We start from the raw sequence: 25,246 nt of genomic DNA on the forward strand, positions 1-25,246 counted from the left end.
AGCCAGTCTAGCATTGGTGAAATGTGCTTTATGTAATACCTTACATTGTATTAGGCCATGCCTAGCGCATATGGACGATGAATGTACCAGCCTCAAAGCCTCCCTCCACCTCCCGTCAGGTATAGGTGCTCCAAGGTCATGCTCCCATGATTCTCTGACAGGTGAAGTATTAAGTGGATTCAGAAGGCCGATTTCATTATATATGACAGATATTAAACGTCGTTGGTCAGAGTCAAAGGAGAGAAACCGATCGATTTCTGCTTCTGGGGGGCGGTTGGGAAAATGAGGAAATTGTTTTTTAATAAAATGCCTTGTTTGGAGGTATCGAAAGAAATGAGTATCAGGCAGATTGTATCTTGTTGACAGAGAAGCGAAGGAAGAGAACACTCCATCGTGGTACAGGTCATTGAGAATTTTAAGTCCGTTAGTCGACCAAGTTCGAAACGCAGAATCCGAGCAGGCAGGGAGAAAGGCGGGATTGTTCAAAATCGGAGCACCGCTGGAAGCCTTGTGCAAGCCGTGATGTTTCCTAAATTGAGTCCAAATTTTAATGGTATTTTTAACAACTGGGTTTAGGGAGGTCCCCAATGAACATAATGGTAGCTGTGAGCAAATCACCGCGTGCAGGGAACCATTAGACGATGCCACCTCTATGTGAGCCCAAGGTGGACAGGCGGCTGGGGAGTCGCAATGGGCCCAGTACAGAAGTTTATTAATATTGCAGGCCCAGAAATAATTTCTAAAGTTTGGAAGTGCTAGACCACCCTCCGCCTTAGGGAGCTGTAGAGTGGCTTTCCCAAGGCGGGCTGGCCTGTTTTGCCAAATGAAAGCAGGAAGTTGTTGATCAAGGCCAACAAAAAATGATTTGTTGAGACATATAGGGATGTGCTGAAAGAGATATAAAAATTTCGGAAGTAAAATCATTTTTATGAGGTTAATGCGGCCAACTAGGGATAGGGGGAGGGCAGCCCACCTGGACAAGTCCGATTTACATTTGTCCAACAGTGCTTGAAAGTTTTTCCGGAACAGCTCTGTGGGAGAATTCGAGACGAACACACCCAAGTATTTAAATCCTTCCTCCGAGATCTTAAAGGGGAATTGTGAGCGCGGGAGTGACCTTGCCAAATTATTCACAAAAAATAGTTCGCTTTTCTGAATATTCAGTTTGTACCCTGACAAACGACCGAACTGATCCAGAATCGATAGTATATGGGGAAGCGAGGATGAGGGGTCTGAAACGAACAACAGAAGCTCGTCGGCATATAGGGAGAGCTTATGAACCCGACCGAAACGAGTGATACCCTTAAATTCCTCCCAATTCTTAAGCCAAATAGCAAGCGGTTCAATGGCTATATTAAACAGCAAGGGTGAAAGTGGACATCCCTGCCGGGTCCCACGCTGGAGAGGGAAGTACGCTGAACGGATGCCGTTAGTATGTACGGAGGCAAGTGGAGTCTCGTACAGGACTCTAACCCAAGAAATAAATTTAGAATCAAAACCAAATTTCTCCATAATAAAAAATAAGTAGCCCCACTCCACCCTATCGAACGCCTTCTCCGCATCCAGCGCCACCACAACCTCCGGAGTATCAGATGGTGGAGAGAGAACTATATTCAACAATCTTCTGGTATTGAAGAATGGATGCCTCCCCAGCGTGAAACCTGTCTGATCAGCCGAAATTATTGAGGGCATCACGGCTTGAAGACGTATGGAGAGAACTTTCGCCAGAATCTTGCAGTCCACGTTCAAAAGTGAGATCGGTCTGTAGCTACCACAAGAGGTAGCATCTCTGTCTTTCTTAAGAAGTAGTGAGATGGAAGCCTCTGACAAGGTCCTTGGTAAGCGGCCGGCGTTGAAGGAATCATTAAACATTCTTGCTAAAATGGGGGATAACAATAATGAGTAAGCCTTGTAAAATTCAACTGTGAAACCATCAGGGCCGGGCGACTTTCCATTTTGCATAGATCGGATTGCCTCCTGTATCTCCGACGAGGACATAGGTCTACCCAGCTCCCTGGCAATGTTTATATCGCGGAGACAGCAGAGCATTCAGAAGTGTATAATTTAGTTTAAAATTCGGAAAAACACCTATTAATATCCACTGGATCGGAAGTATAACTACCATCGGGTAGTTTAATTTTGGGGATCGACCGCGATGCACAAGCAGTCCTGGCCCGTTGAGCTAAAAGTCGGCCGGCCTTGTCTCCGTGTTCATAGAAGCATTGTTTGGATTGTCGCAGTTGTCTCTCTACTATGTGCGTCATAAGCAGGTCATGTTCTGAATGTAGCAGAATACGCTTTTTATACAGGGTTGGAGATGGACAAACAGCGTATACATTGTCGAGGTCGAGGAGTTCTTTAGCAATTTCCGTCAACCTAGCCCTCTCAGTCCTCCTCATCCTGGAAATATAAGATATCACCTGTCCTCGGATAGTAGCCTTAAGTGCTTCCCACAAAGTGCTGTTTCCGATGTCAGGGGTGTCATTAAACTCAATATAGGTACGAATTTCTGTTTCAATAAAATCTTTGAACTTAATGTCTGAGAGCAAGTGTGAGCTGAACCTCCACATTGTGCGGCCGGTTACACCTTGCGGAAATTTAATGTCGACTGAGATTGGCGCGTGGTCAGAGACGGCTATCGGGTGGTAGTCGCATGCATTAATACAATGCAAGAGATTGTTATCTATTAAAAATAAATCAATACGGGAAAACGAATGGTGAACGTGCGAGAAAAATGAAAATGCCTTCCCATGTGGGTTCCTGAATCTCCAGGGATCCGAAAGTCCAACTTGGTTTGCATAAGTTGACACAGCCTCTGCTGCTTTGGATAGTGTATTTCGAGTATGGGAAGATCGATCAAGAATCGCATCCTGGACTAAGTTAAAATCCCCGCCTACGATTATGCGGTGGCTGTCAACGTTGGGGATCCTAGCAAAAGGTCTTGTGAAAAAAGTGTCATCATCCCAGTTAGGTGCATACACAGAGACTAAAATTACCGGTGTATTCTGTAACGTGCCCGAAACCACAACATAGCGACCCTCTTTATCTTCTATAACGTCTGCTGGCTCAAACATAACACGCTTATGGATAATTATGGCCGAACCCCTAGCCCTAGCAGAAAATTTGGAATGGAATAAATGGCTCATCCAAGACCTCTTAATACGGAGATTTTCTGATGTCTTCAGGTGTCTTTCTTGCAGAAATATAATGTCCCCTTTAAGATGCTGCAGACGAGTTAAGACCTTACCAGTTTTGACGGCGTTGTTCATGCCTTTGGTGTTCCAAGAGATGATACGCACTCCGCCACTCGTCATCCTACCAGCATCCGCCATCCACTAGACCCCAACAGTAAATCTGTCTGACACGCCTTAGACCCCACGGGGAGGGACGGGAGGGAGAGAGGGAAGGTATAGCAGCAAAAAATAAAAATAACAAAGTGGTACAAAACACCCAGGTAAGAAAAAAGGAAAGAATAATAAAAAATAAAAATAAAAAAAACAGTAATGACAGAAAGACACATTTCAACAAACCCCAACAAATTAGAATACAATTACCCTTGCTACCCACCCTAAATAAGAACCTTATTTGAGCTCTCTCGCTCTTACTTAGCCTAACTTGACTAATGCTAACTTCCGGAGTCTCCTCCCTTACAGTAACAGTAATGAACTCCATAAAGCAAAATAAGAATTTAAAGTGAGCCAACATTCGCGAGACGTATCCCAACCTGAGTGTATAGTAATATAGGAAATATTAAGTTGAAATAAACAAACAAGGCACATAAACAGCGTTTGCTCAACACCAAAATGTACAGTGCATCAATAGCTTTAGTGGTGTATTTTGGACCAGGGAGTGCCTCATAACGTACATACGAATGATTAGATCAAATTAAACAAAAAAATAGGATGCATAATCAAAATGTGTTACGTCACGACCATCCATGTTGGAAAATTATGTGTTAGCCAGTGTGTAAATTGCAACACTCAAACATTGCTTCCTATTATGAGCACACATCTAAAGTGGTGGTTAGTGCATAGAACAGCAAAACAAACGAAGGCCCACAGTGTCCACAATGAATGCAAAGTTGTCATAAATCAGGCCTCTAGAAAAGTTGAACTTACAGTTTTTATTCCAGGGGCTGCACAGTCAAGGTGCAAATTGTTGTCAAGTCCAGCCGTTTTGTAGGGGTAAAAAGTCGTCCAAACCCGTCCTTGGCCTCTATAACCGATCCGAATCTCTTCTTACCACCATCCTTCGTTACTATGACAAGCCTGGCCGGGAACAATAATGCTGGTCGTAGGCCCATTTGGTAGAGCTCCGTCATCACATCGCGGTATTTTAGGCGTTGTTCGACCACTTCAGGCGCGTAGTCCTCGTAGATGGCGACGGGGTATCCTCGGTATTGTAGCTTGCCTCTCCTGGCCCTGGCCTCGCGGATAATTCTCTCCTTCACCTGGTACTTGTGTAGCCGTATCAGAACGGGCCTCGGTCTCTGGTCTGGCTTCGGCTTGCTAGCGAGTGTCCGATGGGCCCGGTCGCACTCCGGCGGTGATTCAAAGAAATCCTCGTCAAAAATCTCCTTCAGTAGCTCCGCAAAAAAGGTAGTTGGACGTGGCCCTTCCACGGACTCTGGTATGCCGACCACTCGGATGTTATTTCGCCGATTCCGGGATTCGAGGTCGCTAACTTTAGCCCGCAGCTTAGCTTCGATCTCCGTTAGCTTAGCACACGTTGCTTCCAATGCTAGCAGGTGTTCGTCTTGCAAAGTAGCATTTTCCTCGAGTGCAGTAATTTTCTGAGAATGTTCAGAGACCTTGGTGTGTACCTTATCAATCTTTGTCTCGAGTGTAGAAATTGCTGTCCTGAAGTCTGCTGAGAGGGCCTGGCGGTGCTCTTCCAGAAGACTAGCTATAGCCGACATGTTGACTTCGCCGGCACCCCCGTCGGAGGAGCTAGGTCTGGCACTGGTATCTCTGGCGCTCCGCTTCGTCGAGTGAGTTGGCATTTCTGGCCGGTTGCAACTCCGGAGTGATATAATCACCCGCTCGCCGACTCGCTGGCGTAGTTTATGGAGTTTTAAAAGAATGGCAATGTAAAAAGTTGTGGGAGGGAGACTCAACACGTGTCTACTCCATCTTGCCCAAACCGGAAGTCTCTGCTGCCATTTTTAAGCTAATGCAGCATACTAGCATGTCTTTTGATAGGTGCGTAAAAGCGTGTGCACCGATGATGTCACTTTGTTTTTGTTCCATGCAGGTAGTACCGAAAATACCGTACCAGCATAATGTCCATTTATAGCAAATGAGGAGGACTGCAATACACGGTGTAGTGGAGTCTCTCTGATTAAATAACCGTGACTCTTCTAATCACGGCTAATACTAAAATCGGTTAACCGTTGCTTCTCTAAACATAACTGGGACGTAATTGGCGGGCAAATGTGTGGGAATGTTTCTACATCACCACCATGGTGGCCCTACAATATTTAAATCTGGGGAAAAGGAAACAAGACCTCTGCCTGCCTTCGAGGGGTGGACTATCCGCTTTAGCCGCCAAATAGCAGTAGAGTGTTGAATATCTTAAAATGTGTTTTGTGACTATTATAGCTTTGACCACAGCATCACTTGCTATTTAGAGTGGCACTTTCCATCATTTTCACCAGACTGCATTGCAAATGCTTACCCCCCCTCTTATAGAGGGAAAGAGAAAAGTGATAAAAACCAGGGCACAGTTGGGTTTTAAAAGTTTTGCGACCATAGCTCAGGCTCAATGCCACTTGTTTCAAAGTAGCCTCCCTAGTTGTGCATCATGGTATAAGATCAACATCCTGACCAAAACCTTTGGCTCTTATTCTGTTCATATCATATACTCTTTGAAGGTTTAGGAGCAGAAGAAGCTCTGGAAAGAAGATACCAATGGACGGGAAAGGAAAGAAGTCTTTGGAAGTTTGCAAATACAATCAAGATGTGTGTTTGACTTCTACCTTATCCAGCAGTGGTAGACAGCGCGGTCCTCTTTGCTCCAGTTTGACAATGGTGATGAATTCACTATCTGGTCGCTCATCTTCACTTGTGTTGCACAGAGACAGAGGGTGATACTGCCGAAAGGGAGAAAAAACATTTAAAAGTATTGCAAACGAAAAAACAAAAACTGTGTCTCTATGTTCAATCAATCAATCAATCAATCAATCAATCAATCAATGTTTGTTTATATAGCCCTAAATCACAAGTGTCTCAAAGGGCTGAACAAGCCACAACGACATCCTCGGTACAGAGCCCACATAAGGGCAAGGAAAAACTCACCCCAGTGGGACGTCGATGTGAATGACTATGAGAAACCTTGGAGAGGACCGCATATGTGGGTAACTCCCCCCCCTCTCTGGGGGGGGGGGAGTTATGACTTGTACCAATGATTCCCAACCACTGTGCCGCAGAACATTAGTGTGCTATAAGAGAACATCGGTATACTGTGGAAAATTAGCCAATTACCGATCAAATGTATCTATGTTTTAATTTTAAGAAAATTACATTTACTAATAGAGGCTTTACTACATAATTCAGTTCCAGTTCACTATTTTGGAACAGTAAAACCTTTATTTGACCTTTGTTTCCATACTTAAGTTTAAGGGGGCTTATTGTGCAAAATTTACGTTTCTTACCTATTGCCAACTGTTTTTGTGTATTTGGGATCTGCATAAATCTCGAAAATTTGAAATTAAACTCCGGAAGAATAGCGGAGATATTTATAAAAAAATCTTGCCTTCCTTCATACTTCCTCCAAACGAGCCGTTTGGAATTTGCTCAATTTCTGACGTTTTTCCCAATTGTGACGTCAGCTCCATATAGGGTAGAAATGTACCCAAAGTGCTTTGGCAAGTCTGCTATTGCAGTCAATAAACTCCTTCTTTTTCTCTATCCTCATGTATCCTCCGCTGTTGCCATTTCTTATACAAATCAGTTCATAGTTTGAACCTACATCTGTCAGTAGACTTGATATGGAAGCGCAAAAAACTACAACATGGATGACAAGGAGAATATGTTGTCGAAGTGGAGGCACGTAAATAGGTCTGCCCACAAAACGGCGCATCCTTGAACACAGTCTGTAAAACATTTTTGTATGCAAACTTTTGACAAAATATCCACTACTAAATGTTATGTAGACCACAAGGAAGTGTTGTAAATATAGAAAAAAAATCATAATATGACCACTTTAAGGCAGCAAGGTGATGTACAGTATGTAAGCAGTGTGACAGCATAACATGGCACAGTGTAACCCATGATTAGAATGAGAAACGTAACATAAAGACAACAAACACAAATCTGCCTGTTTTAATCAACAGGGCTTTTTGTTTTCTTCCCATTCGATTCTTTTCATATTTGAATACTGAAATGAAATGTCTCCATTGACACGTCAATTGGCAGCTCTATGAAAATTGTGGGACTCTTAACAAAGTCAAACAACTCAAGTGGGCCATACTCTTTGGCAAAGCCGGACTAAAAATCCTGTGTAAAGAAGACAAACTTGCTTTAAAGCAGCGGTGTCCAAACCTTTTCCAGTGAGGATGCGGGGTCACTTTGATAATAAGTTTTACAACATAGAAATCCAGATACTAAAACCAATACAATGTAGGTCAATCAATTGGGCTTTTAGCACAGTCAAAAACGGACCATATCTTGCAAGAAATGTGTGTATCATCATATGATACACTCACTAAGGACCATATAAAGTAAGTCGCACGGGTTTGGTTTTCTTGTATGGCGTCACATTAGTGCCAAAAATCCAAGCGCATAAAAACTGTTATCGCGCGCTGATTCTCCACTTCGTGCGCGCGCGCGACACCCTTTTGCGCGCGTGTTGCCTTTTGGCGCACGCGCGGTGCCTTTCTACACGCGCGCGGTGCCTTTCTGCGCGCGCGCCGTCTCGGTCTGTGCGCTCTCTGTGTACTCCTGGCATCTCTCCTCGTGCTCTCATGTTTCTTTTTGGCACTTTGGGGGCGGGTATGCTTAGACGGCCCCTCCTTTCTGATTGGCTCTGAGCATTTTTCATATGACCAATCATTCTCCAGCGTAGCAACGTTGTAACCATCTTACCTCGGACAGCTAGCCTCAATCATTACATTGATGTCAATGGTACATGTACTAATTAAATTACCATAACTTGCTCGATTTTCGACCAATTTACAAACAGTTTGCCTTGTTACAAATCTTATTACATGTAGATATGACATAGGATGCTGTACCTCTTGAAATTACCTCTTTTGCTTTAAAAAAAAATTTCTTAATTGTGCAACATAGTTGTGTAGGGTCAGTGTTCGTCAGTTCTCTGATTATTTTAAACTGTTTCAGAATACATTATTAAAATAATATTTTTAACATTTTAAAAACAAAATTCAAAGATTATTTCAATAATTTTATGGCTGAATCAAAAGAAATTCCATAAATTAGAAAACAAATGTTCAAGAAGAAGTGAAAATATAAAATAATGTTATGGTTGGATGTTATTGCTGGTGGACCAGTTCTGGCTGAAAGATGTGATTATGGTGTTTGTTGTCTTATTATTTATTTGGGTCACATTTTGTATTATAATAAATAAATAAATAAATAAATATTGTATTGTGTTTATGTGGTATGAAATAACCTTAATCAGCGCGCGACATTTTTTTATCCACTTTTTCCTCCGTAAATCTTGATACATATTGACGATGACCCGCCCTGCTATACTTCTGATTGGCTCTGAGAATTTTTCGCCTGACCAATCAGAAAGAAGGGGCCGTCTAAGCATACCCGCCCCTAAAGTGCCAAAACGAAACATGACAGTGCACAGACCGAGACGGTGCACGCGCATAAAGGCACTGTGCGCGCGCAGAAAGGCACCGCGCGCGCGCAAAAAGGCACCACGCGCGCGCAAAAGGGTGTCGCGCGATAACAGTTTTTATGCGCTCGGATTTTTGGCACTAATGTGACGCCATATTCTTGGCCCATTTTGGGAGAAATTGAGCCATGTTTTATTTGTTTTTCTGGTTAATGTGCTAATCCGGGACAGTTTTGTGCTTGCATGACAGTGAGACAAGGGGAAAGAAAGAAGGTCCTTTTATTAGAAACACCTAAGTAAAATTGCACCAGCTTGACCAACAGCAGGAAACCATGGGTGTGAAAACACAAGGCAAGGTAATACAAGGCAAAATAGCAAATAGTGCCAAACACGAGCAGTGTGCACAAAATAAAGTATGCAACACGATGCAAAACAATCAGCAATGAACCAAAGAGGTCTGTGAGGCCACACTGGCAAATAAAATTTCCTGATTAGATATCACCGGCAGGTAAGTCTCTATTACTAACAGGGGGCAGGTGTGCAGATCTGAGATCAAGCCAGAGGTAAAGTGGCTGAAAACAAAGGCAGAGAGTAGGTGGAATTACCTAAATACCAAAACACAGGAAAACAACACACACAAGTCTAACCTGTCGTGAGCAATCATCCTACAGAATGTGCTGCGGGCCACAAATGACCCCCGGGCCGTAGTTTGGACAGCCTAGCTTTAAAGAGTTTAATGATCAGCATGCACAGTAGCATGTGAACTCCAAAAGAGTAGTCCCACCCTATAGTGGCTTGGTCTTGCCCCTGGCGGGCCTTTTCGTTTTGCTGTGGGCTGAGGTCAACAGGGATACCCCCATCTTTCTCCGGCGGAAATCCCTAAATTAAAAAGCCCTGAGGGTGACATCAACAGCTGGCACCCCGATCCTAGGGGTATTGACGTAATGTTCTGCAAAGGGCTGGTGCTTGTCAGTCAGGCGGAGGAAGCAAGGAGGAAGGGAAAGACGGCAGGGTTGAAAAGAGGAAAAGAAGATAAAGAAACATGATGGATGTGTGCAGTGGATTCACATTCCACTAATCATTAAAGCCAGCCAAATAGTTACAACTGCATGAACACTCAATATTTTCAACCCATCACATATTGCTAAATGCCTCCCCTTCCTAAATACAGAGCATGATGAGGAAGTAATGCAGCATTAACCGCTGGCCCAGTCAACCATCTACTCTGGCAGCTGCCTCTACCAGCCCACATGGAATAGCTCTAAATTAAAGGCTAACAATTTCACTTGGCCTCTAACAAAGGAGAGGGACAGACATTTTACAGGATGGTTGAATGATGGCATGACCTACACTTTCGTATAGTATTAGATTTGCAGGAGATGTTGAAACAGACTCAAAGAAAGGTTGATCATCCCAATGGGTTGTATTCATAAGACAAGAGGAAAACAATTTCTTAGTAGGGCTGCAGCTATCGATCGTTTTAGTATTCGAATAATTATCAATTAATTTGTCTGAATAATCAATTGATCGGATGAAACACACTTTATAGCCTCAATGCATATTTTAGGGAAAATTGTTGAAATAAAGAAAACATTTTCTTGCCATAGCTTTCATTATTTTTTGTTTAAATGCACAACGCCACATAGATCACAGCCCCCACACACCATCGCTCTTATGTGTGCTTTATTGCAGCGGCCATGCAGAAACTATACCTGCATATTTTAAGTTTTGAGCACTACATGTAACCCGAATTTGATACATTTTCATTATTTACACTAATTAGACATTTTATTGAAGCAACAGAATATAAATCAAAGCTTTTTTCAAATCAAATGTATTGATTTATTCATAGTCCTAGTTGTTGGTTATAAAAAATATTATTAAATCTGAAACACTTTAAAATGCTGTTAATATCATACTATTTTGAGTTCAAATTGTAATTCATTTCTGGAAAAATACACCTTTAAAGTGAAATAAAACGTTCGGTGGTCTCGCTGTACTGTAATGGGGACAATTTGTGGAGCAGCGTGTTTTTCAACCTCATCATTACAGATATGCTCAGAAGCAGCTGCCGGCTGGTAGTTCCTTCTGGCTCTCTGAAGGAAACCACCTTGTTTTGGTCAGTATCTAAATTGTACAACTTTTCACAAGAGTGAGCATTAAAGACCCTCACCACTTCCAATCAGAAGGCTGCAAGTAGGGTTTGGTATTGTTTGCATATTATCCGATACCGGTGCTAAGTTCTGAAACCGTGACTACACAATTTAGCGGAACAGTGTTTGCTAGTCAATCATCATATATTAGGGCTGCATGTCTAATCTGTTTTAAACCGTAATCCGATTTATTATGTTTCGAAAAAGAACATTATTAAATCGATGTTCTGCGCCTCCATGCTATGCTCTTCCTTCTTGCGAGAATGTTCTCCACTCCAGTCTGGACACTTGGGTGTCTCTCAAGTGTGTGTAAGCCACACACGTCAGCATCATCCATTTATTTGTATCCACAAATAAAGTCACAAATGCGGATATGGCGCTTCCAGGTTTGCTCATGAAAAAATTATAACAGTGGCATGCATCCTGAATCCGCTTCACAACACACCTGCTTTGCCAGAGAATAAGACGCAGCAGAAGAGTTCTTTGGTGCCACTTAGAATAGAGAGGTATGAATTAAAAGTGAAAGAAAGGAGTTAAACTTGCGTCGTGAATTTATTCAGCAATCAAATTAAGCGGTCACGAAAGGCAAAGTATTCACCGCTTCCACAAGCCCAGAGAGCGTGCATAGAAGCTACAGTAAAACATGCAGAATGTTACGTGTGTTACTTGTTTCAATAACACATGAGCTTTCAGTAACACAGGAAATCTTTATTTACCCCCCTGCAGAATACTCATACTCGCTCGTAATGCCGCTTATATTTACGGTATCGCTCTAACACTAAGATTGCTGGGTAATGTAGTTTCTCTACAAGTACCAACACACAGAAAACCTCTAGAAGCAACCCAACCTTAAACCATAAATGCTAAGAACTTGAAGACACAACTTACTGTAGAGACAATCTGTAGTCACTTGGCAAACATTTGCCCTCCTGGTGAAATATGTGAACCAGTGGTGTTCAAAGTGTGGCTTGGGGTCCATTTGAACAATACAGCTTTTTTTTGTCACGTGGGGAAGCGTGAAAGTAGCAGCTTAAGCAAAAGTGACCCCAAGATGCAGCAGTTTCTCTTTCTTTAATTAGCAAAAGAAACACACTCATGGGGGAGTGGGAAAACAGAGCAAAGAAAGCAAGTGTTAAAATAAATGCACAAGTCACAGAACTTCTTTGATGAACATTAGGCATAACAATATGCAGGACGAAAGACGGAGCATAGCATTAGCCATACGACAAAGAATTGACTAAATAAGAGACTGATTGGCAACCTGGCGCAGCCCAGTTGCCAGTCAGGTAGCAGGTTTCGACGCCTGTGCACACAAAAGGAAATTAAATAACAAAATAAAGGCATAGGACAGGAACTAAAATACCAAACGCAGGGAAAGGTAAACCTAAGTCCAAAACAGTCACAAGGGCGTGATACGTAGAGCACATTGTGGAAATAAAATAAACAAAAAACCCAACAAAATGGAAAATAGAGCAAAAAGGAAACAATTTAATTAGACAAAGCTAAAATGTTTTTACAAATGAATAGCAATACAAGGATGTGCCTTTAAATATATGTATAATGTTTATTTATCCTTTTTATTATCTTATTTTATTACAAATAATAATAGTAATACTAATAATAATAATGAATTATATTTGTAACACACTTTATATTTGTTAAAATCTCAAAGTGCTACAAAGTATGAAAATAAAATAGAAAGTAAGAATATATAATAAAAAATTAAAATAGAAATGAAATCAAGACACACACTAGATAAGCACCAGATAAAACAGAAACATAGATAAAAATAGAAATAAAAGCATGAAAGCACTGGATAAAAACAGATAAGCAAGCAGTGTATTTAAAAACAAGAAGGCAGAGAAATTATATAAAAGCTGTGCTAAAAAGGTGGGTTTTTAGTCCCTTCTTAAAATGGTCGACCGACTGTGGTGCTCTAAGATTCCAAAGTTCGGGAGCGGTCGAGCAGAAAGCCCGGCGGCCCATAGATTGTAACTTTGTCCTGATGGGTTTGAGGAGGTTAGTGTTTGAGGAGGTTAGTGTTTGAGGAGCAGAGGCTGCGGGTAGGGGGTTGAGGGGAAACTAGGTCCTTGAAGTAGGAGGGGGCGTTGCCGTAGATGCATTGGTGAGTGAGCAGGTTAATCTTAAATTGGGTCCGGGATGCGATAGGGAGCCAGTGGAGTGATTTGAGAATAGGTGTGATATGATCACGCTTGCGCACTCTCGTCAGGATCCTCGCTGCGCTGTTTTGAATGTACTGGAGCTTTTTGATGCTCTTTTTGGGGACCCTGACGAGAAGTGCGTTGCAGTAATCAAGCCTGGAGGAGATGAAGGCATGGACGAGTCTTTTAGTGCCGGCTGGGGTGAGTGAGGGGCGGAGTCTTGAGATGTTGCGGAGGTGAAAGAAAGAGGTTTTGCACAGATGGTTGATGTGGGCTTCAAAGTTCAGGTGGGGGTCCATTTTCACTCCCAGGTTGGTGACAACTGGGGAGAGTGGCAGGTCCTGTCCAGAGAAGGTGATGCTGGTTATGGGGCAGGTGTTGATCTGGTGTGGGGTGCCTATTTTCATGACCACTGTTTTTGAGCTATTGAGCTGCAGGAAGTTGATGCTCATCCATGCCTTTATCTCCTCCAGGCAGGTGGTGAGAATGGAGAGGGGCGTTGGAGATGAGGGTGAGGTTTGCATTGTTTGCAGGTAGAGCTGCGTATCATCAGCATAGCAATGGAAGGAAATTACACGGTGGCGTCAGAAACCTCGATCATTTCTGCTGTCTTTTGTAGTTTTTACCAAGGTAATCAAAATCCAAATCAAAAATATTTTTTTTATTGAATTCTGCATTTTAATTTTGCCTAAAATCGTGCAGCCCTATCTTACATGCAAGAGTAGTGTATTAATTAAGTAAAAAATACACAATATCAACATTAGCCCTGCTGCTAACTTTTGAGTGATCCTGGCAGGACATTTTTAGCGAGATGGTATGTAAAAATAAAAAATAATAATTCCAAGCGTAACACTGTCACGACAGGTGACTCGGCGATAACTACACTTCATTTTGCCTTTGTTTGTTTCACCAAACTGTTAATGTTAATTGTAACTATTAATTTAGTATTTAAATTAGGCACCGATATCTACCTAGTTTTTTGGTGTGGTTACTATCTTTTATGTTGGCACCAGTTTTGCGAGGTATAGACGATACAAGATTTAAAGATATAAAGTTGGTTGACGATAGAGTATTCAATACTATTGTTATATTATGACAATGCATGTTGATAACACATTCTAACTGTGTCTGCAAATTTGACAACGATAAGCATACAAACGCGTCCTCATCGCAATGTAGCATTCTAGCTGCCGGCTAATGCCCCTACACAATGCAAAGCCACTTATTTCTAAGTCAGCAATCCTCACCTCCTTGGCGGCAAATAAACAATGTTTCTTACAAATATTATCCCTGGAAGACAATGAATAGAGGAACAAACATGCTACAATACACACTGTAAGAGGATATGCTAACCGCTTACCGCGAGCTACAGCTCTTCAACGTCAACAAAAAGTGAGTGCATTGTTACAAATATCGACAGTAATGATACCAAGTATAATATTTGTGTTGGTCGATACTACAGTGGTTAGATCAATATTTTATGTTATCAAAAAATATTTTGTCGTTTTTGTTATTGTTTATAACCACAGGAAATGGCAGGCCGCACCAGCCGCAAACGGTAGTGACAAAGGCACATCAAAAGATACCGGTATGGCGGTATAGTCTCAAATATATATGTCTTTCCAAAATATACCTGTATTAACTGTATTACTGATATACTGCCCAGCCCTAGTTATGTGTATATGAGTACTTTTTGGGGACATTCAACAATACCGTGATAATAATGATTACCGTGATAAGTTTGGTGACAATAACCGTAATATAAAATTGTTTTAATGTTACAGTTGACATCATTAACATTACGGTAATCAGTTTCGATCTCTGGCTGCATGCGCTTTCACGGGCCACCTTGGGTGATATCTGCAAGTTAAAAACACACTGCTGCGGGGCTACAAATAGCAACAGGACAGACTGAAACATCTTAATTTGGGTATTTGTGGGCTGCCCTGACAAAAAGGGGGCCTGAGAAATCACAAAGTCTCCATTACACAGAGACAAGAAACCACAGTTCCCCACAGACTGTTAACAGTGCTCACTCCTCCAACCCGCCGCCTCATCCTCATCTGTCTAGATCTGTTGCAAACTGACGGGGACATGTCCCTTAGTTCTTTTGTAGCCACGATTAAAGGCATTCCTTTCTAGTTCAATCAAAGACTGTAACAAAAATATTCTGAGGCAAGAAACTAACAGCCTCAAAAACAAACACATGGACAGAAAAAGAGAAAAATAAATAGTAGCTGTGGTGAGACGTCAATACTATTTTCCCTTTGCTTGGGCCTGCGGAAATTCTTTTTTCATCTGCCAATAATCAGCAAGTGGGCTTGTAGTTCATCTGCTGCCAGCCACTCGTTACTTGCAGTTTGTCTTCTTCTAAAAATGACTATTGGGTGTACTCTTCTAAACTAATCTAAATAATGTTCAGTGACATGTTAACAAATTAACAACATTTTTGCAGCAAATTCCTAAAAAGACTAGTGTGCTCCTGTTGTATAGAGGAACTTGGACCACTGTAAACTCATTGTCAGATCTTTACATTGACATTTTAACCTTGCGGGCAAACATAGACACTGGGGTCGAAACATGTGATTTACATAACTGAGGCCTTCCTCAAGGCACCCCTTTAAGTCCTCTCCTTATTGGAAGTTAATGTACTATATCGTAATGTGATTTACGTGACTAAAGGTGTTGCTGTAGCTTGTTTACTTCAGATGCAGCCAGTAGCCATTTGTTCAACTTATTAGTTACTTGTGGTGTTCCTAATACCTTTATTCTAGGTCAGGGGTGTCAAACTCATTTTACATTGGGGGCCACATGGAGAAAAAATCTACTCCCAAGTGGGCCGGACTGGTAAAATCACGGCACGATAACTTAAAAATAAAGACAACTTCAGATTGTTTTCTTTGTTTAAAAATAAAACAAGCACAAATGTACAAATCATAATGTCGTTATTTATTTTTTTTTAGACTTACATGTTGCGGTTAATAATTTATTTGTCGTTATTTATATTTTCTGAATAACTTATGTGATAATGTTCATCAGTCAACTCATTGGTGTTAATTTTCAATCTATGAAGATAAAAAAATGGTATCAAAATCAAATTACAGTATGTTATTTATGTAGTTTGATTATTTTCCTCGACTGATGTACTAACATCATGTGGTTTATTTTGTACATATGTAGCATCATCTCCAAAGATACAAATAATTGCTATTGCAACATCCAGTGGACACATTTAGAACAGCAGTTTCATTCATTCAAACATTTCAGGTCAATTTTTATATTTAGTAAACTCATACCGCAGGCCGGATAAATCCTGTTCTCGGGCCGTACGTTTGAGACCCCTGTTCTCGGTCCTCTCTTTTTCATCATTTGTACTATTGTGATCGAGGGAGTCGAGGTACAGACCGTGGACTCATTCAAGTACCTCGGGTGTGGGTGGACAATAAGCTGGACTGGACTGTTTACACGGACCACTTGTACAGGAAAGGACAGAGCAGGCTATACTTCCTGAGGAGGCTGCGCTCCTTCAACATTTGTAAAAAACTTTTGTGGATGTACTACCAGTCTGTGGTTGCCAGTGTTCTGTACTACATCATAGTGTGCTGGCGGGGCAGTACATCTAAGAAGGACAGCTCCAGACTGGAGAAACTGATCAGGCGGGCCAGTTCTACGATCGGACTAAAACTGGACTCACTGGTGACGGTGGCAGAGAAGAGGACTGTGGAAAAACTAGTGAGCATCCTGGATGATGCCAGTCACCCTCTGCGTACCGTTGTCAGTAGCCAGAGGAGCCTGTTCAGTGCTAGACTGCTTCATCCCAAGTGCAGGACTAATAGACTCAAAAACTCCTTTGTCCCACACGCCATTAGACTGTACAACTCCTCTCTGGGGGTAGGAGGGGTACTAGGATGACAGGGGATGCAAAACAATAACAGTGCAATACTTTTCCATAACATGGTCACTACTGTCTAGTTTCTCTTGTTATATTCTTATTTTACTGTTATATTTTTATTCTCATTGTTGCTTTTTATTTTTATTCTTATTGTAATATTTTTCTATTTTGTTTCCATTTATAACCCCATTATTTACTTTTTACTTTTTAAATTCGATCTCAACTCTGTACACTGCTGCTGGAATTTTAATTTTCCTGAGGGAACTCTCCTGAAAGAATCAATAAAGTACTATCCATCTATCTATCTATCTATCTATCTATCTATCTATCTATCTATCTATCTATCTATCTATCTATCTATCTATCTATCTTTCTATCTATCTATTCAACTAGCAGTCCACGAGTTCAGTTCAAAAAACTTGTGAGAGAGACACATTTTTGCAGCATATATTTTAAAAACACTAGAGTGCTGTCAGAGATTTTTTTCCTAACTTTTTTGCAGAAACAAGTTTACTCGACATTTATTATGTAAGCATTTGATAATTGTGCATGTCTGACGCACTGCATGTACATTGTGTTTTCATGTAATAGAAATATAGATGGACAAACAGGCAGAGAGAAATGAGCGGTCAAATAACCTCTGTTGGCAGAGGTATGAGAGACAGTTAGGATCAGCTTTAAACAGGTGGATGTGGCAAATATGATGACACGATATTAAAACATTGTCTGCCTTGATAATTGGAGACACGGCTTGGGGCAGCCAAACAAAGTGTGGCTTTTCTCAAATGTCACAATCGTCCTAAGACTTAAAATGAGCCAGCACTGGTTTGTGCACTCAGTGTAAAACATACACTCACTTACGCTCTTCTTGTATCTGATGATGCTAAATTTGTAAACAAAAATAGTTACTGGTTGCCAGGTATCTAAGGGTTTACTCACACTGGGCTAGTTCTATCACAACATAACATTCTTCTCTCTCTCTCTCACACACACACATTGATTTTGCAGCAATTTCATATAATCTAGTTTTTAACTCTATCATAGCATGTGAAATAGTGGCCACTGAGCCCACAGCCTTATTTCCTCCAAACAGGAGGCAATACAACTTTAGTCCTGGGAAAGCAAAATATGTGCCCCCCTCCCTACCCCATCATTTTATTAACAGTGTCTGCCCCGTATCATGTAATGCTTGCCACAAAGAATGACTTAAAGAAACCCAATCTTAAAATGAGCCCTGAATAATTACCACAAGCATTGAGTTTGCTGGAGTGCGTTATCTAAAAGGGTCATATTACGATTCTAATATATATTTAATAGACATTAAATCTGTGTATTAATTTCAGGGTTCGTACACCTTTTCCATGGCCAAATTCAAGCACTTTTTAAGGACTTTCAAGATACATTTTCCAGTTTTTCCAGCACCTTTCAAAAGGCAAAACCAGTATGAATCAATCTGTAGCCTTGTTGTTTAAGGTCACCAAATGCTGTCTGTAGGAAAAATAGGGAAAATCTGCTAAAACCTAAGCCTAACATTGAACCAGCAGTTATCATTAACTGAATGGGGCATAGAAAATGAAGCAGTGTTTCTGTAGACTATTCAATGTCATTGGTGTTTGCAAACGTGTCTACATTTTTCTTGTTTTTCAAATTTCTTGTTCTTTTTCTTACTTATAGCACTCAATGACATCGAACAGCACGGATTGATTCACACAAGTTAAGTAGACAACCAAAATAATGGAGCAAAAAATACATCGAACCATGTTGGATTTCCTTTTTGCATACTTTGCAGCAGGCTACACATGGATTTGGTCCACGTTTTATCCAAAGTTTGTATTTGTCATTTTCCATCCAATGTTCATTAAAACGACAACCTCCCGGCATGATGGACCGATGCACCACTTTCCTCTTGGGGGCGACACAGAGCCGTATATACATGACAACAACCTAATGTAAGGGCTCGTGCAAAGCCAACAGATCAAGCGTGTAGCTTTAATTTTTAACGAAACTTACTTTATTTTTTTCCATTTTATAATTAGCCTATTGAGTCAGACTGCCGACAAATATGATGAACATTTCCAAGCATTTACAAGCACTTCACTCAAAATTCAAGCATTTTTCAAACCTTGAAAACACAACAATAAAATCCAAGCATTTTCAAGGTTTTTAAGCACCTGTACGAACTCTGTAATTTAAACAACATTTTGTATACATTTTTATATACAAACACATTTACTACTTTTTGAGTACTTTAATGTATCATGCATGACCTGTTGAATGTTTACTGTATTACCCTGCCTTAGGACAACGGATGAAAATTAGCTATTGTGCTAACTCCGGCACATTTACATTGTTGCTCTATGTTGATGAATATGCATTGTCCTAATTCAAATAAATACATAAAATAAAGTTATTTTGTGATTATTTAAAAAGCTACACACTGGTATAGTGACTATTGATTAACTCTGGGCAGTTTTAGCACTTTAATAGACTCAATGTGTAGAATTCTGTATTTGATTAATTCTTAAAATGTGGGCTATTATATATATTGTATTTTTAACCTTATTATACCTCCGCATTGGTCCCTGCCTGCCTGCCTGCCAGCCTGCGTGTGTGTGTGTGTGTGTGTGTGTGTGTGTGTGTGTGTGTGTGTGTGTGTGTGTGTGTGTGTTTTAAAACGTACTTGAATTGATGTAGACAAATTTTAGCTGGCTGACTTTGGCTAAAATGCTAGTTAATGTTATTTTTCACAAAACTTTGTTTCACTCTTGTTGCTAGCAAGGTAGAAGCTAACACTCTTACCGAGACTGTGTCCGCATCCTCCCTCCAAATGACCAACATCATGTCTCCGCTTTAAATGCTCGCGTATCACAGATGTACTGCCATAAAAACAAGGTCCGCGTTGCAAAATGAGAAAGGTATTCATGTTTTAACAAGAATAAGAGGAAATATCCTCACATTTTACATGTCAGCACTGAAGATGTGACCCACTTTCGGCCGGAAAAAACACAAGTGATGACGTCACAACTATTGTCGACAAATACAATTGTCAGCGACAAATTTTATTGTCAACATTTGTCGACTAATCGTTGCAGCCCTAAAAACTCATGGTGAAGGAAGAAGTCAGGCCTCCCAGGCCTTTGATTTCTAGAAATGTGGCCCCCAGAACAATTCAGTTGAATGTTCTGGGTATAATGTAATAAAGGAAACTACCTAGGCCTGGGCAAAATGGTCTAAAAAAAACAACTCAGATTTTTTCACAAAAAATTCTAATTACAATTAGTTTTTATTTTCCCCCCTACTTTCTAAAAAAAAAAAAAAAATGAATACAAATGACATAGATAATTCAAAACAGGTTTTGCTTTTATTTGATCAAAAACTAGTAGTTTGAAATGACACTGCATCTTTTTTCCTAGCAAAATTCTAATTTGTATAATGTTCTTTTTCGATCAGGACTAAATTGTTTTTTTTAATGCAATAATTTTCAAAGAACTAAAAAGCTTCGTCTGGGAGGCAATACTTCTGCTCGAATAAAATACTTCTGTAAAAAGAAAATGTAGCATTTTACATTGCATGAAAATAAATAATAATCTTCCCACATTGAGATAAATAAAGTGCAAACTTAAAACTTCTGTCTTGAAAAATGTACTTCTGTACATAAAAATGTAGCATTGCACTTTGCATGCAAATAAATAAACTCCAATAAATCAATAGGGATACCAATAATTAAATAATTAAATAGTAATAAAAATCAATCAGATCAATAAAGTGCAAACTTAAAACTTCTGTTTTTAATAAAAGTATTCTGTAAATAAAAATGTAGTATTGTACATTGTAAGCAAGTAAATTAACAAGTAACACATGTAAATACATGTATTATAATATATCACTATATCGATGATTAAAGGCGTGATAATTCCACAAGAGTTTTGCAGCAGCACACGCACCTTTGAGCTGTCTGGTTAGGATGCACAGAGTGACTGCTTTAGTGATCTCTCTGTGCATTGTTCTCCATTTTGTACATGGTACCTTGTTTAAATGATTTTGCCACAGTAAGCTGCTTCTTAGCTGGAGTTGTTGTTGCGGTCTTGTTCGCCTCGTAAACATTTGCATTTCCCCCACTCGGCTCGATGCTATTTCAGATGCTGGAATAAGTTGGTTGTGCTGCAGCCTTTTTTAAAGAAACTTTGCAGAATGCAGTCACTTGTTCTACGCTTGTTGCCGGAATTCTAAAGCACTGACAACACTTTTCTTTTCTTTGGAACAAAGGTCTAGCTCTCGGTAGCAATAGCATTAGCCATGTTTTGCTAAGCTTGTGAATCTCCGCTAAGGAACGAAGGGCACATGTGAGGTCTACACAAAGTATGCCGGAGAAAGAGGAGAAAACATCAATTTTTTATTTTATAAATCGTTTGCAACAAATAACTCAGATTTATCGATAAAATTCGATAAATCGCCCAGTCCTAAAACTATCCATCCATCCATCCATCCATCCATGGATGGATGATGGAGTTTTGTGGAAACTATTTTTTTTCCCCCCCCCCGAATAAAACAATAGAATAACTTATCACATTCCTGCATAGTAGGGCTGATCAATTAATACAATTTAAATTTTGATTATGCCTTCTCACAATTATGAAAATATAATAATAATTTCAAAAAGAGATTAATGGGCCGCGCAATGTGCATGCAAATTCCTGAGTTTGTGACGCTTTTTAAACTCAACAAAAAAGTAAGTCATATGATTTCCGCCTTGACATAACCGCAGATGGAGTCACATAATTTGCCAATAAAACAGAATCCTCTAATGAACGCAAAATAATATCAAGGAAATTGACATAAATGTAAGAAAAATGTTGTCATTGTGAGGAAAATAAACATTTGTTTGGGGAAATAATGCGCTCAGTCATTCCCGACACACTCCACCACCTTGTTTTGACTAAACAATGAATGTCAAAACGGCCACTTGAAACAGCAACTAAACTACGAAGCTAAAACTAACAAGAACAATCCATACACCAACAACACATCTCATCTGCTTGTGTTGTTGTAAACGACATCATCGATGTAACATTAATGCATGTACAAACAGTGGTCGCAACTTCAGAGAAGCTCTCTCTTTTAACAGCCTCAATTGAGCTCGTCAAAGCTGAGAACAACAGCACATCACACTTTTCCCCTTCACAATAATAGCGCGGTGTGCCACATCCGGTCACACTGCGCTAACAAAATAAAGGTTTCAAAAAAGTACCTTACACAAGCATAATGTAGTTAAAGCACATATTGATACAATTACAAAATTATTATGCTTTGACCAAAAATACTGGTCAAAATTGTCCAAAGATGTATTGCACCAATAAATGTGAGGTATTTTTAATTTAATTAAAAATGTTTTATAAAATGTTATTTTACACAAAAAGCACCCCACTTTATGGTGGTAAAATAAGTGTAAAAGGTAAAAAAAACTGAATTAAAAACAATTCAAACGGAAAAACTGAATTTGGTTGTTTTTTTATATTGCTATTGTTATTTAAATTGATTGTTATTGCTATTATTATTTTACTTGCTGAGGTTTATTTGTTCCTAATTTATATTCAGTTTTGTTTAAACTATATTCAAAGTTAAGTTTTGGTGATACAATAAATACTCATGTTTTCATATTAATGAATAATCGTGTAATTAATCAGGATTACAATATCAATCAAACTAATCGTGATTTTAAATTTTTTTGGGCTATAATCATCTAGCCCTACTACATAGTTTGAACTAACTTTTAATGGACACTACATACATATACACACACTCAAGCATACACACCACTAACAACCAAAACCGCCCCATCAGCCTCAGGCTAGCACCAAGGCATACATTTCAAAGCACCGAGTTAAACATAAACAAAACACTTCCCTGTCATAACAGGTCAGTGGCTTGGTAACCCAGCAGTTTGTTAGTATTGCAGTGAGCCCTCTTCCATGTGGACATGGAGGCCACATCCACACGTCCTCCAGGCTTCCTCTCGCCCTTCACTGGCCACTACCCATCTCACTTTCTGAGACCTCAGGGAGAGTCAAAACTTTAGGATTGTGGGACATTTTCAGAGATACGTGGTGATATTTACAAGTCAAATGAGGAAGGCTCGTCACCAGTGGTTATTAAAGTATAATAATCATGATATAATAACTTAGAAGATGGGTAAAAAAAAAAGATTCCAAATGTACTACAAAGTTGGGGGATTATTACCAGCAAAATTTCTAAATATTGTCTGGAATAATGAGTATGTGTACAAAAGGAGCTGAGTTAATGATACATGTTTGTTATTTAATTTCTGGCAATTTGGCCACGGATACTGTATTTGTATGTATGTGACCAAAGGCAATGAAGCAAAGCTTGTCTAAACATTTGTAACCTGATGCTGTAGCTGTTTAAGAGGAAATGTTTTACCCATAACACCTGGTGCGGGACCTTGGATAAAGATAAAGGCGTGACTGTAGAAAGAATAGGGGCAATGCTGCTACAACTACAACAAGTGTATTTTACTAGCAAAGACACCAGGGTATGGATTTCTTCATTGATCAATACTATATGAGGGGCTGCACAAAGATACTTGAGCAGTTCGCTATAGTAAAAAAACTTCATAGGTGGAAAAAGATTCGAACATGCCAAACTAAAAAAAATGGTTATTTTTATTCTGTGTCATACCCTAAAATTATATCCTGCAACAAGGAAGGATTTCTACTACTGTTTTTTTCCATCAATCTCAGAAAGAGGCAGTCATTGAGGGAAAGTAAACACGACAAATAAATTAAAGGCTTCCCCGCCTTATTCGTGATCGTCTCCAGTGTTCCTGTGGTCACATTGTCCGCACACTTAGCAACTCCTTAGCAACTTGCCAGTAAATAGTGGCAAAACAGCATCCCTGACGTAGCCCCAGGCTGTTTCGATAACACCTTGTAATTGGCTACGTTATTGTTTTCCTTCTCACTGCCAATTTTTCCTTAAGAGGCACACATTGAAGCAACCTGATTTATGGCCTAAATTCTGCAGACAACTTTTAAAGACTAACCAGTGCACATCTCATTAGTGTCTGGCTCTACATAACAAGGCAGTAGGCATAGAAGCCGGTAGGAGCAATGTGATCCTTCCTTTCCCTGCTTCTTCCATAAAGGTGCCTAGCCGTTAGGTGCTGCACCAATACCAACTGGGTCCTGTGTCTAGTTTTAATGGCTGAGCAGAGCGTTAGACCGTGCATAAGTATGTATGTTCAATACAGAGAGGGGTTGAGGGGTCGGTGGGGTTAACGCTGCTGTGGTGTGGGCATTAGGCCAAGAGCATGTAGCTCCTCATGGAATGCCATGGAAAAATGAGACAGAGGAATGCAGACTTGACTGAGCAGTGTAAACAGGCAGGGCTGCGAGAAATGCTGCCACGCCGCTTTGAAGTCGCTTCAATCTCCTTATCATATTGTAGACACACGCACAAAGCTTACCACTCTGTCATTATCCGACAAAAAAAATATTCTAATTATGCCAACAGTGGAACCTCTAAAGACGAATGCATCTGAGGTTAAACAATTCAAAATTTGACGGGCTATCGGTCAAAAATACACCTCTGAGGCTGTTGTACGGTACATGACATCCTGTTACACATGCATTACATCGCAAGCCTCGCAACTCATGACCTCACGAGACCTTGCTTCAGCAATACAAGTGACTCAGCTTCTGTCTTGCTATTTTGTAGCAAGACAGAACACCAAAAGAATGACTAGACTCAAATGTGTCAAGTCACAACACTGCAGCCAAAAAGTTTTGGCATTAAAAGAAGATGTTCTGCATGTTTGAAAGAAATATGTATTGACACTGAAACATATTGGTACTGAACAGTTCCTTCCAGGAATTTGCGATGCTGCATCTATGCCAACTGACACAAATACAACCAATCCCTGCAAATTATGCGGAGCCTCGCAATTTTGTTCAATGCCTGCAATTTCTCCGCACATTTTCACCAACCAGCGTCATTTTCACCTATCTAATTTGTCTCTGAGCGGCGCTAAAAGTCAACTATCTAATCAAAACATGTTTGTTTTTTGTGTAGACAAAGCAGGAACAACAACGTGCAAAAATATATCAAGCCTTTATTGCTCAAACAGAGCGTATTTTAGACCTACTTCCAGTTCCTCTCCACAGCGCTAAGTGTTTTGGATAATATTATATATAAATATTTACTCCCTAGTTTATATG

The 25,246-nt window shown here is 40.1% G+C and overlaps 1 protein-coding gene across 1 annotated transcript in view; it reads right to left on the reverse strand.

Moving 5' to 3' along the window:
- rnf43 (ring finger protein 43) overlaps positions 1 to 25,246 on the reverse strand; it is a 227,099-nt gene that overhangs the window by 97,468 nt on the left and 104,385 nt on the right. Inside the window, exon 2 of the mRNA XM_061963291.2 lies at positions 5,978 to 6,091. Coding sequence (XP_061819275.1) covers positions 5,978 to 6,091 — 114 coding nt within the window. The remainder of the gene's footprint in view (positions 1 to 5,977; positions 6,092 to 25,246) is intronic.

The sequence above is a fragment of the Nerophis lumbriciformis genome, linkage group LG09, assembly GCF_033978685.3.
Source record: "Nerophis lumbriciformis linkage group LG09, RoL_Nlum_v2.1, whole genome shotgun sequence".
Taxonomy (NCBI): Eukaryota; Metazoa; Chordata; class Actinopteri; order Syngnathiformes; family Syngnathidae; genus Nerophis; species Nerophis lumbriciformis.